Source organism: Malus domestica, chromosome 05, assembly GCF_042453785.1.
Source record: "Malus domestica chromosome 05, GDT2T_hap1".
Lineage (NCBI taxonomy): Eukaryota > Viridiplantae > Streptophyta > Magnoliopsida > Rosales > Rosaceae > Malus > Malus domestica.
This window is the reverse complement of record NC_091665.1, coordinates 30,772,480-30,788,579: the sequence shown is the minus strand read 5'-3', so window position 1 is coordinate 30,788,579 and position 16,100 is coordinate 30,772,480. Positions and strand designations below refer to the sequence as shown.

The 16,100-nt window shown below is 39.8% G+C and overlaps 1 protein-coding gene, 1 long non-coding RNA gene and 1 pseudogene across 2 annotated transcripts; 1 reads left to right on the top strand and 2 right to left on the bottom strand.

The window, feature by feature from the left end:
• Positions 1–413: 413 nt before the first annotated feature.
• Positions 414–1,616, bottom strand: LOC103435948 (extradiol ring-cleavage dioxygenase-like; annotated as a pseudogene).
• A 282-nt stretch (positions 1,617–1,898) lies between these two features.
• LOC103435773 (alcohol dehydrogenase class-3-like) lies at positions 1,899–5,453 on the bottom strand. The gene is made up of 9 exons (XM_008374185.4): positions 5,109–5,453; positions 4,830–4,966; positions 4,199–4,245; positions 3,789–4,114; positions 3,402–3,484; positions 3,245–3,320; positions 2,603–2,760; positions 2,367–2,528; positions 1,899–2,280 (listed from the first exon to the last, which is right to left on the bottom strand). The coding sequence occupies exons 1-9, from the start codon at positions 5,140–5,142 to the stop codon at positions 2,164–2,166; spliced, it is 1,140 nt and encodes a 379-aa protein (XP_008372407.2). The 5' UTR covers positions 5,143–5,453; the 3' UTR covers positions 1,899–2,163.
• Positions 5,454–14,729: 9,276 nt separating this feature from the next.
• On the top strand, positions 14,730–15,260 carry LOC139195736 (uncharacterized). The gene is made up of 2 exons (XR_011580595.1): positions 14,730–14,931; positions 15,042–15,260. It is a non-coding gene; the product is annotated as an uncharacterized lncRNA (long non-coding RNA).
• The last annotated feature ends 840 nt before the right edge of the window (positions 15,261–16,100 follow it).

The following is a 16,100-nucleotide window of genomic DNA, read 5'->3' as shown; positions in this document are numbered from 1 at the left end:
GTGGATTTTCTTGTTTGGTTAGACTAAAAGAACAATAGAATTGAATACGGAATTTGTTATTTTTCAGCTCTCAATCATAGAAATTGGGAAATTACACCTATTTACATGGATTTTAAACTTGGGAATTGAAGGTTCCAAATTTCAAGTTTTTTTCCACACGGAAATTCTAAATTCCTCTGTTTATGAATCCAAACAAGGGAATTGGTGCATGTCAATTTACAAATTCGGACTTAATTCTAAATTTATTTCCCTCATCCACAAGGAAATTCTAAATTCCTAAGTTTATGAATCCAAACAAAAGAATTAGTGCATGTCAATTTACAAATTTTAATTTTTATCGAAATTCTAAATTTATTTCCGTCATGCACCCTAATATATAGTCTTTAAAATCCATGCACACCTTACATAACGTTCAGGGATACACAATCATTCATTCACCGCAATTTTATTGACATGATTGATCGGCGGCAACCGCGACGGCGGCTCACACTTCTTACAATCTTCAACTGGCAGCCGGAAGTTCTAAGTTCAAGGTGATGTAAACTGATAGGAGACATACGAAAGAGCACCGAGCTCCCAGCTTCGTGGATTTGCTTAGCCTTCGCACCCGGGCCAGCAGCCCCCACCGCCACATGCAGCGGGTAAAAGTGATCCGGCCAAGGGTGCGCCATTTTCGCATGCGGCGCCTTGTCCACGTACTTGTTCACATCCTCGTACCTTCCTTCGAGAAGAGCGTCCATGACCCACGCATCTCCCTCTCCGACGCCCTTAAGTTGTGAGTGGCGCTGCCTGACCCCACTATAAGCACGCCCTCGTCCTTGAGTGGAGCCAGCGCCCTATCCATGTTGTAGTGGTACGCGGCGTCCCTCTCTGTCTGAATCGATAACTGGCAAACCGGGATGTCTCTCTCCGGGTACATCATCATGAGCGGGACCCACGCGCCGTGGTTGATCCCCCGCTTGCTATCGACGTCCGCGGGCCCGAAGCCAGACGACGTAAGCAGCTGCATGACGCGGTTGGCGAGGTGGGGGGAGCCGGGGGCAGGGTACTTGAGCTGGTACATCGATTTGGGAAGTCGTAGATGGTGTCGTGGCGGCCGGAAATGGAGTTGACGGTGGGGACGGCGGTCTCCCTGTGTGCGGAGATGATGAGAATGGAGGTGGGTTTGTGAGGATAGACGGTTTGGTTCCAAGACTGGAGCAATTTTCTGGCCGGAATCGCATCGTCGATGCTGAGCGTGGGCGATCCGAGCGATAGGTAGAAAGTGTCCTTCACTGCCATAACAATCTTTTTCCTATTTCTTTGAAGATCGAATTACCACAAAAATGAAAATCCAACAGCACGAAAATTTCTTTTGAGGATTAGTACTAAAACTCAAACAACGTTCCTGTCCATTAGAAGTGAAGTGACCAAATTGGAGGCCCTCCAATTGCTCTCTGTCGTGCGTGTTTTCCGTCCTTTGCACAGCGGAAGGAGAGATGCAACTTTTGCTGCACTGCCAGGCCAAGTTGATGATGCTTCATCCATTGACACCGCAAGCTGTTCCTTTCAAGTCCAGGGGCTCGACATCCTATCAGTACCGATAGTTCTGGCAGGGAAGGAGGTCGTCGTCTATCGGTCGTTCTACTACAATGAAAGTAATTATAAATTATCTTTTAAGGTCTTTATCGGTCATTTTATTTTTAATCATTGAATTGAATAAATCAAACAGTTTCAACTGACAAATTAAACGGAAGCCTGTGAAAGATAAAAAGAATGTATTTATCATTTCTCTTCTGAAAATTCGGACAAGGGAAAAACAAAAACTGAAAAAAGGAGGAAGACAAAAGCTTCCTTTGCATTTAGGCTTCTCGACAGATAAACGCAGCAAGGCAACTCGACCGAGAACAAGATTCAACTAAGACAAAACACCGATAGAAATCTTATAATTCTGCAGCAAAACGTTCCGACAATATACACATAAGATAGCATAGCACAACTGCAAGACGTTTTAATACAACACATGGCAAACCAGCCCGAAGTTCTATTTATAATCAAAGCAGAGCAGTGTCAAAGTTAAAAGGCATAAGGATAAAGAGAGTTCCATCACACAAGAAACTTGGAATAAGCCTCAATGGAATTCTTCGTGAATCCGTAGCAAGGACACCCCGAAGACATCCCACTTCATGCATCGGTAGAAAGCACACACCGGAGGCATTCCCCTTCATGCATCAGATCAAATGCTTTGTTGATCTCACCAAGAGTCAAAGTGTGGGTGATGTATTCATCAACTTTGATTTCCTGCAAAGACAATGACGTAATGTTATACGCTATATAATTTGTTATAAAGGAATTCATATTGTTGAATATTTGTTAAAATCATTTACCTTCTTCAAGTACTTTTCTACAAGCCATGGCACCTGCGAGCGGCTCTTGAAACCACCAAAGGCTGTTCCTTTCCACACACGACCAGTCACCAACTGAAAAGGGCGAGTAGAGATCTCCTGCCCTGATGCCGCAACACCAACAATAACAGATGTTCCCCAGCCCTGCAAACAATTTCAGTGACCTCAATATGTGTTTTATGCACAAAAATTTGAGAAGCAGTCATAAAAGCACTCACCTTGTGGCAGCACTCCAAGGCAGCCCTCATCACCGAGACATTTCCAATGCACTCAAAACTGTAGTCAACACCACCATCAGTGAGATCAACAAGGACTTGTTGGATTGGCTTCTCGTGGTCTTTTGGATTCACAAATTCAGTAACTCCAAAGTTCTTTGCTGCAAATAAGAAATTGCAATAGAATGTCAGCTTTAAATTGTTTATAAAAACCTCGCTGAATGAATCCGAGATACAGCTAATGAGAAAAGATATTAAAAACACAAGCTGAGGATCTTTTGATAGGGTTTGTTCCGTCTTTTATGACAAGTTAAATGACCTAAGAAAAAGAATCCAATGTGCAGGAAATAAAGTATTAATACAGTAATACTACTACAAAAGGCTGATTTCAGGTGCTTCAAGATTATGTGACGGATGAGCGTGAATGTGACCCGTTCTGACTACCATGATCCACAGGAACTAGTTTCCTAATACTTTTCCTTCCTTATTCCCATAAAAGTAGAAGTCAACTTTTTCTCTCGCTCACTAGGTGATACCAGCTTTGTCCCCAAGCATGTAAAACCAGAGCTCTTCCATACATAAACAGTCAATTACAAGACACTATATAGTATAGTAAGGTTTTAATATGGAGAACTTAATATGTACCTCTATCAAACTTTTTGCTGTCAATATCAATGCCAATTATCCGTGATGCACCAGCTGTTTTGGCACCTTCTGCAACCTGTCAAGTTATGACAATTACTTCATTACAGTTTAGAACTCAGCACAAGATTATTAACTTAGGGTTCAAATACAAACTTACAGCAAGACCAACAGTCCCAAGGCCAAAAATAGCAACGATTGATCCCGCTTCTACCTTTGCTGTGTTCCAAACAGCTCCAAGACCTAGTATATGTCACAAGCAGGGACACACATGAATAATCTAGATAGAAGCATAAGATAAGTCATACATCATACATGTCATAACCATAGAAAAAAAAGAGAGTCATTACAATCTTCTTTCTTCTTCCCCATAAAAAGAAAGAGGCTATTTACTAGGAAAGCGGTGATGAAAATTCCACGCTCTAATCTATCAATATAACCAGTTATAGAATTCAATATTAACAAACAATTATGATTAAGATGTATGCTTTAACAAAAGTTGAAATACATTCACCGGGCCTAGCTAAAGAAGTACTATTATCCTTACCAGTAGGAATACCACATCCAAGAAGACAAACTTTCTCCAATGGAGCTTTTGGGTCTATCTTTGCAACACTAACATCATGAACAACTGTGTACTGGCTAAACGTTGATGTTCCCATAAAATGATAGATAGGTTTTCCGTTTATAGAGAAACGGCTTTTGCGATCACTCATCATGACTCCAACTCCAGTGGCAGCACGTACTTTCCCACAAAGATTTGTCTTCCCTGATTTGCAAAACTTGCATTCTTCGCATTCTGCCTGGTAACAAGGGATGACATGGTCTCCTGGCTGAACTATAGTAACACCTTCACCCACACTCTCAACAATACTGCATCAAGATGAGTGGAGCCCTTTCAGCATCAAACACACAACAAGCCATTGATACAAGACACTACATGGATAAGTAACATACCCTGCAGCCTCGTGACCAAGAATACAAGGGAAGAGACCCTCAGGATCCTACAAGGTAAATTAAGTAAACTCAGTGTACAGTTCCCTCTAAATAACAAAATTTAAAAAAAAAAGAACAAACAGAACTATCAACTCGATGCTGCAATTTAAAAAATTTCAACTTGGCACGACTATTAATAATTCAAGCTACTTCCAACCATCCCAAGAAACCTAATAAGTTTTCATAACAATTATGAAGTCAGACCTACTATAACGCGCACACTTCAAATATATTTATCGGTCAGAGTTGATTTCCAGATATTCTTTAGAACGCCTCCATTCGCAACTTGGTACAATAACCGTTACACAATATCTCTACACAACAGTAGGTAATCGTAAACTTCCAATTTCGATTAGATGTCTCAAGGTCAGTAATTTCAAGCTTCAAAACTGAAACAACAACAAAAACTCAATAAATAACCATCCCATTTGCTGAAATTCACAACAATCGCCGCGTAATCCACCGAATACTAGACAAACTTAAACAATGCATTATCATTTCAACCAAACAAAGATAACAATTTATACAAACAATCCAAGCAAGTATGAATTTTATCGAACCGACTCGGAGGAGAAATGAACAAAGCTTTTACCTTGCCGCCCCAGGTATAAGCGTCGGTGTGGCAGAGAGCGGTGTAGAGAATCTTGACCCGGACCTCTCCGGCCTGCGGCGGAGCCACCTGCACGTCTTCGATCACCAACGGCTTATTGGGTTCCCAGGCCACCGCCGCTTCGCATTCCCAATTTCAATTTCACCCAAAAAACCATTACCCACAAAACTTATTCTCAATCACAACCAACCATTTCACTGTAAATACATATACAGAAAGATACATACACATAGAGAGAGGGGGGCGAGAGAGGGAGAGTACCTTTGCAAGTGATGACTTGACCTTGAGTAGCCATGGATTAGACTGAAACCACAAAGCGAAACGGAGAGAGAGAGAGAGAGAGAGAGAGAGAGAGAGAGTGAGTGGATCGGAATATGTGAACCTGAGTGTCTGTGGGGAGTGTACAAAACGATCTCTAATAAAATATAAACAGTAAGCAACCAAAAATATAAACAGTAATTAACGAAAAACGACTGCCATGAACAATCTCGATTACGGGATCTTGAACGATCTCGATTACATGATCTTCAGGAAAGGATCCAGCAAGGATCCTTTTTCATTAGGGAAACTTAAAATCCCCTACAGTTTCTATATATTATTTAGATTAAACATTTGAGCCTTTTTAAAATTTGATTAAAGTGCTCAAGCTAAATTACATGTAACATCCCAGTTCAGGCTTCACTGTAGTACGATATTGTCTGCTTTGGGCTCCGGCCACACTCTCACGGTTTTGTTTCTGGAGACGAGAACTTCCTAGTGGATCATCCATCCTAAGATTGCTCTCGTCTGAACTCACTTAACTTCAGAGTTCCTATGGAATCTGAAACCAATGAGTTCCCAAAATATCTCGTGCTATATGGAGGTGGGCATGTACATATAAGGCACATCACCCCCTCTCCGTTGGTCGATGTGGGATGTTACAATCCACCCCTTAGGGGTCCGACGTCCTCGTCGGCACACTCGCACCACACAACAGAATGGCTCTAATACCATTTTGTCACATCCCAGTCCCGGCTTCATCATAGCACGATATTGTTCGCTTTAAGCCCCGGCCACGCCCTCACGGTTTTGTTTTTGGGAACTCAGACGAGAACTTCCTAGTGGGTCACCCATCCTAGGATTACTCTCGCCGAAACTCGCTTAATTTCGGAGTTCCGATAGAATATGAAGCCAGTGAGTTCTCAAAATGTCTCGTGCTATATGGAGGTGGGCATGTACATATAAGACACATCACCCCCTCTCCGTTGGTTGATATGGGATGTTACAACTCACTGAGAAGTTCTCGTCTGAGTTCCCAGAAACAAAACCGTGAGGGCGTGGATATTTGTTAAAATTATCTCTAACGGAGAAGAGTGTAATTAAAAAGCTAGATTATAAGAAATTTGTTACAATATAATGTGCATATATGACTAAAATTATGACAAAAAAAAGTTTAATCAAATCTCTAAAATGCATGGATATTTGATCTAAAAAATTCAAAACCGAGGCGCCTATATCAAAAGATCCCTTTCCCTAATGAACTACTAATCCGGGGTTAGGCCAGGGCCTGAACTTAAACCGATTTTGAGTATCCGGTTTATTTCTTCGAGGCTATACAATTTGTTGGGTTGCAAGAAAAACTAGGAGACTACTTATGTGGGTTTAATGAAAGCTCAACGTCTTTGAGCTCATGGATACTTCATTGGGTCCATGAGATTTTCCTTTCAATTGACCAAACCCATAATTAAAAGAAAGAGAGGCTCGTTATACTTTTAAGGTGTGTTTGTTGCGCCATATTATCTTGGACTGGACAAACTTCAAGGGCTAAGCTGGACTGACTTGGCTTGGAATAAACATGATATGAATAGTGAAATGTTTGGTGCAGTGCCGGACTAGGTCCTAAACTAAAATATATTTTTAGCTCAAAAAAATTAATTTCAATTTTCTTTTGTTTTATTATTTCACTCTTCATCTGTTGCACCCCTCACTCAACAAAATGCAATACAAACACTAAACTTCACAAACAATCATCCACTCAATCAATTGTTCAAAATTGATGGTCTAAAAAAGTAGTAATTTAATCTGATGCATGATAAAAACTCTATATCAATTTATAGAAAAAATATAAAAAGACGGTATTTGATTTACATTTTTTTTTTGTTTTGGTGAACTGGAAATTATATAACTAGGGCAAAGATGCCAAAAATTACAACGAAAGCCCACAACAAGGCAAGCAACCAAAATAACAAACCAGGAAGTGCAAGGGGAGAGAAGAAATCCAACGCTGCAAGCAAAGCTATAAACGTCACCTCTTGCACAACCAGTACAAAGTTAAGGTGGGCAAGGTAATCCATCATTGTTTAGGACATGAACAAGTGAAGATGGGGGTCTATTGACCCAAGAAAAGTCACACATCTCCCCACTTCTTCGCAACGCCAATTGGTCAGCCGCCATATTGGCTGATCTTGGAATCCAAGACCAGCGACAGCCATGAAAGGATTCCCTAATTTTCTTGCACCTCGCAAAGGTTGGAAAAGCCTCTCATTTGCCATTTGTTATCTTTCCCCGCAAGCAAGATATGGAATCCAATAAATCAAATTCAACAACAACGTAGTTCAGACCCAAGGATAAACCCAAGCCACACCCACACAAAATGGACATCACCTTTGTAGCAGCGACGCTATGAGCATTGAAACGGTATCTTTGAGTAGCAGTGAAACTGCCAAAAAAGTCCCTCACCACAACCCCTGCAAATCCATCATTCGTGGCAGCCACCCAGCTCGCGTCGACATTAATTTTTACAAAAGGATGTCTCAGCTTAGTCCAACGTGCCTGCACATGGTTGCCAGGTCTGCTCTGCACCACGCTTATAATGGGAGCTCGCGAAGCCTCCAAGAAAGCACTGACATTTGTGGATATTACCGCCAACACCTGGGACGGGTTGATTTGTTGTTGTTGGAAGAGGAGGCAGCATCTAGCTTTCCAAATATGCCAACATAAGAAAGCAACAAAAGGCAGGATCCTCTCCATGTCGGCCTTCGAGTTTTTGTTGGCCTTTATAATTGCAAGAAGCCAATTTGTCCACGTTGTAATCTCATTCCTGTTTACCTTGCAGTTTAGAACTCCACCAAACCATATAGTTTCCATCGACGGACACAAGAGAAATAGGTGCTCAATCGATTCCTCTTGAGAGTTACATAGATGGCATAGAGGTGAAGAACCATATTTTCGTCTATAGAAAGCCGTCATTGTGGCCAAGGCATTATGCATCGTCTTCCACATGAAGCACCGGATTTTTTTTAGGGGGGGATGGGGTTTCAGCTTCCACACCGACTTCCATAACGAATCCGGAATGGTTGTAGACAATGAAGATCTAGGGTTGATCCTTGGAATCACCCATGAATGCGCCCAGTGGTAGCCCAACTTTACTAAGTAGAGCCCTCTTTTATTTAGCGACCACGCCAACCTATCCCATAGAACGGGGTCGCCAACATGAGTTTCCAGGATTGCATCAAACACTACCGTCAAAATGAACGATTTTAAAAATTCAATATCCTAATCCCCACTAGCTTGGTTAATTCAAGATTCCACTGTGGTGTTACAGCTAACCTGCACCGACCTGGTAGGGATGGGGTGTCCGACCGGAATGATGACATCCATCTATTGCTTCGAACCCGAATATCCTTCTCATTTATGACCTGCCAATGGGTTCCCTTAAGCAGAAGGTCGCGTCCCGTAAGCAAACTAGACCACGCCCAGGATGTTTGGCCTCCACGCTTGGCATCCAGAAAGGAACAGTGAGGTAAGTACCAAGCCTTCGGAACCCTCGCCCATAATGAATCAGGTTCTTGGATTAGACGTCAACATTGTTTCGCCATAAGGGCATCATTAAAATCCATGAAGCATATGAACCCATGCCCCCATTAGCCTTCAGGAGCCCAAGAGTAACCTTGGAGAACCAATGAATGTGTTTCTCCTCCCTATTATTCCCCCACCAGAAATTAAAGATCAAAAAGTCCACTTCTTTGCAATGGTGGCGGGAAATTTGAATAGGTTCATCAGATAGCCCGGGATAGCCTGAACCACAGCTTTAATCAAAACCTTTCTACCTGCCTACGATAAGGTTGCATGTTTTCATCCCTGATTTTCCCAATATCCTTTCCTTGACATAAGCAAGCCCTTTTCTTTTGAACCTCCCCCATATGGTAAGCACTCCGAGGTAAGTCCTAAGGTTGTCAACTATTGGCATCCCAAGAATACTACTAAACTCCTCCGATAAGGCCGCAAGGACATTAACGCGAAGAACACACTAGACTTCTGAAGGTTCACCTGCTGTCTAGAGGCCTCACAATACTCCTTGATTAAATTCACTAAGTTGTTGCAGTTCTCATTTTCTGCTTTTATAAAAAATAAGGTATCATCCGCGAAGAAGTTGTGGGAAACAACAGGCCCGTATGGATTAATTTGAACCCTCGTAATCAGCTTTTTTTCACTAGCCTGCATAATGAGCTGGAAGATGACCTCACTTACGAATAGGAAAAGATATAGGGATAATGGATCACCTTGATGAAGGCCACGTGAGGGAGTAAACTTCTATCCAGGTTGACCGTTTAGTATAATGGTGAAATCAACCGACGAAATGCATCTGAGGACAAGACTGCTCCAATTTTGACCAAACCCTATCCTCTCCATGATTGCCATTAAGAAATCCCATTCCACCCTATCATAAGCCTTTTGCATGTCTAATTTGACTCCGAGTTCAAATTTTCTCTTTGTTTTTCGTGTTTTGAGGAAGTGGAAAAGCTAATGTGGCATGCCAATATTATCATGAATCTGCCTTCTTGCAACAAAGGCATTATGGGACGAGGAAATTAGCTCCGACAACAACAGTCTAAGGTGATTTTCCATGACCTTCGACAATATTTTGTAAGAATAGTTACAAAGGCTAATAGGTCGGAATTGAGAAACAGACTCCTGATTTGGGACTTTATGGATGAGGACAACATGTGTGGAGTTAATTCGTTTGGGATTGTTGTTGCCCATCATAAGATCATCAACCAACCCATTGACCTCCTCCACAATATTTCCCTAGAATGACTAGCAAAAAATGCCTTGGAAGCCATTACGGCCGAGGGCCTTTAACCCCCTCATTTGTAACGCAGCAACCTTGACTTCCTTCGTTGAGACCAAGGCGATGAGGGAAGAATTCATTTCGGCAGTCACCTTTGGTTGGATGCAATCCAAAACTGTTCCCCACTCCCTATTAGACCGCTGACGTGAAGAGGTTGACAAAGTGTTTGTCAATGGTTTCCTTCACTTTCCTAGGACAATCTATCCACACTCCCATTTTCGTCATTGATTTTGAGCATCTTATTCCTCCTACACCTTTGCAAGGTGGACTGATGGAAGAAGTTAGTGTTTGCATCCCCCTCTTGAAGCCACTTCACTTTCAATCTTTGTTGCCAAAAGCTTTCCTCATGCCTCCACAACTTATCTACCTTCATAGAAAGTTCCTCATTCTGCTGTTTATTCCTTCCCCAATCTTCTTTTAATTTCCCTAAGTGTATCAACTTTTCCTCAATTTCCCGCCCCTTAAACTTGAATTTTTTTCCTACTTCAGTCGATCAATTTGGAGCGGCAATCATTCACTTTTTTGTTCCATCTATCTAAGTACCTCCCAAGCATCGTTTTTCCCAACAGTTCCTCATAATTTCTCTGCATTCGGCTTCTTTATACCAATAAGCTTCAAACCTGAATAGCCATCTACCCTTTCCACAAATAGGATCCCTCTAGACAATAATACCATGGGTAACAATGGTATTAAGCCACAAGTCCAGCCACTACTTGTTCACTAAACCACGGTCCAATCGAGCCTCAATAAGTTGACCATTGCGAGTTCCCCTCCATGTGAATTTTGGGTCGTTAAACTCCAAATCCATTAATTCCATACTATTCATGAATTCCCCCAAGTATCTATACATGTTGTGTCGAACCTCCGCTTCACCCGACTTCTCCCAATCCCACAGGAAATCGTTGAAGTCGCCTCTGCAAATCCAAGGGGTGGTAAATGGGTAGAAGTCATTGTTCATTCCTTGTTAGAAGGCCGCCTTTTCTGCTCTATAGGAAGTACCATAGACCCCCGTTAGTCGAAAAACATGTTGTGACTCAACAACTCTACAATGGGCATCAATGAAGAATTTAGATGAGTCCATAATGTCCACCTCTACCAATTCATCCCACCATAAACTCAAACCTATAATTTCACGAATCTTCACAACAAAATCGAAGAAAGTGAAAAGAAAATGGAAAAGAGAAAGCCGCACAAGACTTATGAGGACGCAGCAGTGGTCAGAGGCATAGTTTGGCCAAGTCATGGAGCAAAACGAAGATGTTGCGGGGAGTGGGGGGTGACTTCGAATTGGTCGAGACAGACAAGGAGTTAAGCAGAACGAGAAACGGGCTTACCAATTCGCTAGTTTTTTGGGGGGTCTCGCTAAGACCTTTTAGTGAGCCCCATAGTTAGGCTGAGTGAACTCTAGTCCCACTAAAGCTAATTTCGTCGGCCAACAAACATAAGACTAGCTAATTCTTAATCCAATCCAATGTAGTGAAACTTAAGGAAGGGAAACAAACGCACCATTAGGGGTCGTTCAATGGCTAAGACTAGACAATATGAGAAATGAGTACGAGTGTTTCCTATAGAATTTCAACCTTTTAAGGAGACTTGGAAAACACAATTTGCTGGACTGTTATCCAATTTATTAAGTCTGGTTTCAATATTTTTAAGCTCATTAAATAATGGTGAAGACAATAGTTTAATTTAGTTAAAATAGTTCAATTCAAGTTTAACCACCAAGCGATCTCTTAGTGTGTTGTCTTGGTGCATTGTAAACTTCCTCCTACTTGAACATAAGATTGTATTGGCATTCCCGAACCCGAGGTCGGCAAAAAAATTAACTCCATGGCTAGTCTGTGAATTAAGAAAAAAAATAGAAGAAAATAGATATCTCTTCATTCTATTTTGTTAACTAGTTAACAAAATAACTCATTTCTCTTTCCATTAGTCATCTTGTCAAACTCTTAGTTCCCAAATCTAAAATCCAATTTCATCATTTTATCAGATCCTTATCGAAAGGACTTCATTCATTATCTTGTGCAATTTAGGCTGATCCTAGATCTTGGTACCTCGAGAGTGGACTCAACTAATTTTAGTTCCATATTTTCATAAATCCATAGTTACTCACTTTAGGACTTCAACAAATGAGCATAGTTATTTATTTACATTGATACTTTTCAAATGAGTCCATAATCTATGAGATAACTATTGTTCATAATAATTATAAATAAATATCAACATAAGGCCATCTTCAGTCATGGAGGTTAAACGTAGCCATTGGCTATGTTTTAGCCCTTTAAAAATTAATATTTAAAAACTACTTCAGGGCTAAATTTTTCCACCTTCAACTATGCAGGGCTATATTTTATCCCCCTTCATGTTTTATTACTTTTGAAGCCAAACTTAGCTTGTCCTAGGCTACATGTTGCGTGCCCTGGGTTAAACTTAACATATGCTGACACTACATGTTGTTGCTTGCCTTGGGACCAAACTCAACCTAATTCTTTTATTTTGATTCCCTTTAGACCTTTGGTTGGAGACAAATTTTATCAAATTTTGAGCTAATTGTGGCCTATAGCCCTTGTTGGAGATCACCAAACATTCCAAATAAACAAATATTATTCAAGAATCAAAGTTATATTCATAAACATGTGAATGGTGTTGATCAAGTCATGCAGTTGAACCAAATGACACATATCACATCATCGTCATTTTTATGAAACGATGTAAGATGAATATATAAATATATAAGTACTAATTAAAATATACAAATACATAATCAACAATTAAAATATGTCAACATACGTGCATGTTACATGTATAGTAACTAAACTTTATCCCGTTCACTTCAAAAAGGACACTTCACTTAACGAAATAATAATTCTCTCTTCGTTAAAATCTTTTAACATTTCAAATAGGTCTTTGAACTTTGGTGCCTGAATTTTGTGAAAATTACACAATTTCCCCAAAATTGAAACTATTTTTGCATTTAGGTCCATGATATGAAACCAGCGAGTTCCAGGTCAATTTTTTTTTCTTCCAGAAATTCCCCTCCAACTTTTCAAGCAAAACAGAATCTATCAATACCGTTCCAGGTCCAATGGTAGGAAAATATTGTTCTTCAATCGGATTCTCGAATTGAAAAGTTATGAATTTCGGAAGATTGAAGGGTTTATTTAATTTTCTTTTTCTCTCTATGCTCTGCCCTTGCTGTTCCACGAAGAAGAAGGCATGGAGTTATCCCACGGTTATGAGAAATTTTTCATTGTGATCAGAACATAAGTGGTATACTCCACAGTTATACAACCTCACTCTTCCTTTCAGCAGTTGGAGGGGTGCTCAACATGTGGTACCACTTAATTCCATCTCACTCTATTCTAAATTCATTTAAAAATACATCCGACCTCAAAAAACTAATCTGAAAGAGAACTCTGTGATCTCGCCCAACTTCATCTTATAACCTTAAAAAGAGTCCTTAAAAGAGGCTGCTTTCTCAATTGTTCAAAATCAACCACAAATCGTACAATTCGAATACACTTCACATTTCTCCAAAAATAGTAACAACACTTTCTAAACAATTTAAAATTTGAGGGGGTCTCACAGATACAATACAAATACAATACAAATACAATTTATTCGTACAAATCATCACATCCAAGTTGGTGAGTGCCAAATAGAAATTAAGAAGTGAGTGGTTGACTTTGATTGATGCACAATCTTTTTTTTTTCTTTTCTTGAGATGGCATTCAAAACGTGGAGATGTGATTTAAAATGGGCACGCCTCATCATTCACAAATGTATCAAAATGGAAGAAGGATTATCTTCTCTCTTTTTTTTCTCCCTCCATTCTCTTCTCTTTTCTTCAATTTGAAAGGTTATCATTAAGTTACGTTAACTTCTTATATTAATTTTTTTATAAAGAGAATAAAATAAAATAAAAAATGTGAGAGAATGAGAAAGGAATAGAAGGAAAGAGAATTATACTCCGTAAAAATGTGGAGGCAATAGTTAGTCAATACAGCCCACCCACTATTTTATATGTACATGCATAATTCCATATACACTAATAAGACCATTTCAATTTCAACTCAATTTAGAGGCAAAATTAAATGAATTTGATCATCACTTGTCTACTTTTATAATCCAAATGGGCAGCCAAAATTGAAAGACAAAAATATATGATAAAAAATGACTGATCGAGTCTCGTACATATCAACGGACCAACTCTTTGTCTAACAATACTTTTTGTTTTAATGTTTAGAGAAACTGAAGTTTAAGTATTCTATTTCTCGTGTTAATCCATTTCATCTAGTTGTACTTTCTTTTTCTTTGTCGAAAGAAATCTTCTTCTTTTTTCTTTAAAAGAAGGATAATTAGTAGTAAGTCACAGTTATCCACTTCTTCCGGGATCAAGAAGACTCATAGAGGCATTTTAGCTTTTCCTGCCACAAATCTGACTTCCACACCAACAACGCTTTTGAACCTGAGACCTCTAATTTTTAGTTTTAAGAAAACCTCGTAATTTGTCCTTTACCAACGGACCACCAGCTTATGATCTAAGGGTGTGTTTGTTTGCCTTTAATAATCTTCATTGGACTAGACTGGACTAGCAATGAATGTAGTCCCGTGTTTGTTTGATGGAATGATTAACTTTAGTGGGATTCGGAGGCACTCGCCTCGCCTAACGCCCTCACTAGAGGTTCTTAGCGAGTCCCTCCAAAAAACAGCCGGATTGCTAAAACTGCTTCGCTTCGCCCTTCCAATCCTCTACGGGCTTTCGTCAATCTCATCTTTTTGGCTATCAAACGAATCGATCTCGTCCTTTATACATCAACAGCTGCTGTAGCAGATCGACAACGTCCTCAACAAAACGATCTCATAGTTCTGTAGGGGTGATGAAAGGGTTTTAGAGGGATTGACCGACGGCAACGACAAGCTTCTCGCTGTCTCCAGTCCAGCCTCTCTTCCTCCTGCAAGCAGCGACGCAAGGTTATCTCTTCCACCTCCTCCTCATTTTCTTTTTTCTGATTTGAAACAAATTCAAAGTTGTAAACTTTGAAGAAGGAGAAATTGAATTGTTTTGTTCTTTTTGTTTGCAGATTCTTGAAGTAGCAGAGGAAAAATGAGAGTTTTATGCTTTTTTTTTTTATTTTGCGATTATCGGTTTTGGTTGTGGTAGTCTGGTGGGTTTCTGTGTTTTCATCAATTCAAAGCTTGAGGAAGTGAATGTAAAATCTTTTCTTATTTGAAGCTTTTGATTTTTGGGTTTTTTATATAATGCAAGAATCTTTCAAGTGGAAATAATTCATGTGTTTTAAGTTGTTGTTCATGGTGTGTGCTCAATTAATTAAGTATTTTGTGTTAGAGATTTTGGATTAAACAATTGGTTGAACTTGCCAGCCTTGATGTATTTGATTGCATTTAGTATCACATGCATCTTATGAATTTCTGAATTCCAGACACAATAAAATAAAATAAAAAGGAATCTTCAATTCCAATTTCTATGTTAATTTGAATTTTGAGCTTGTATTTTTATTGAGTCTCACTCTCATCCAATATTATTAATTTTAATAATATCTTTAATAAAAAAAAATAGAACAATAATGTAGTTCTAGTTTGAGCAAACACCAAACTGATGACAATACTGTTTTCATTATCCTGCTTCTTAGTCCGACACTACACCAAACGCTTCACTAAGCTAGTTCAACTTAATCTAGTCTAAACCAGTCCAACTTAATCCCTGAAACTAGTTCAGTTCGAAATAATTCGATACAACAAACACATCATAATAGTACTTTTTTTTTCTCTTATCAGAAAGAAATCTAAGTTCGAATATCTCATCTCAGTGTGGCTCGTGACTCGTGACTAGGACCAGTAGAATGTTCCAGTATGGTTGCACGTGGAGCGGCATGTGCAGAAATGGTTGTTTGATGAGGGGTGATAAATAAAACCAAAAGATGTAAACATCATGGGACATCAAGGATATGGATGAAGCCAAGCGAAAAGGTCTGACAGAGCTATGTCGGTATCTTCAAGATCATGGTTCCCAGTCAAACTGTAATATGCTTCATCCACTCATCTTTTGCCACGCAATCTCTTTCGGTTGGATTTACGGTCAAATTGTTTGACCAGTGACTGGATATTTTCACAAACTTAGC

Bases quoted from the DNA above. Each gene is read 5' to 3' on its own strand.
- LOC103435773 (XM_008374185.4), bottom strand. From the start codon at position 5,142: ATGGCTACTCAAGGTCAAGTCATCACTTGCAAAG. The intron at 4,967-5,108 runs GTACTCTCCCTC...GGGAATGCGAAG, and splicing joins TCAAGTCATCACTTGCAAAG to CGGCGGTGGCCTGGGAACCC. The intron at 2,281-2,366 runs GTAAATGATTTT...TTGTCTTTGCAG, and splicing joins TAGAAAAGTACTTGAAGAAG to GAAATCAAAGTTGATGAATA.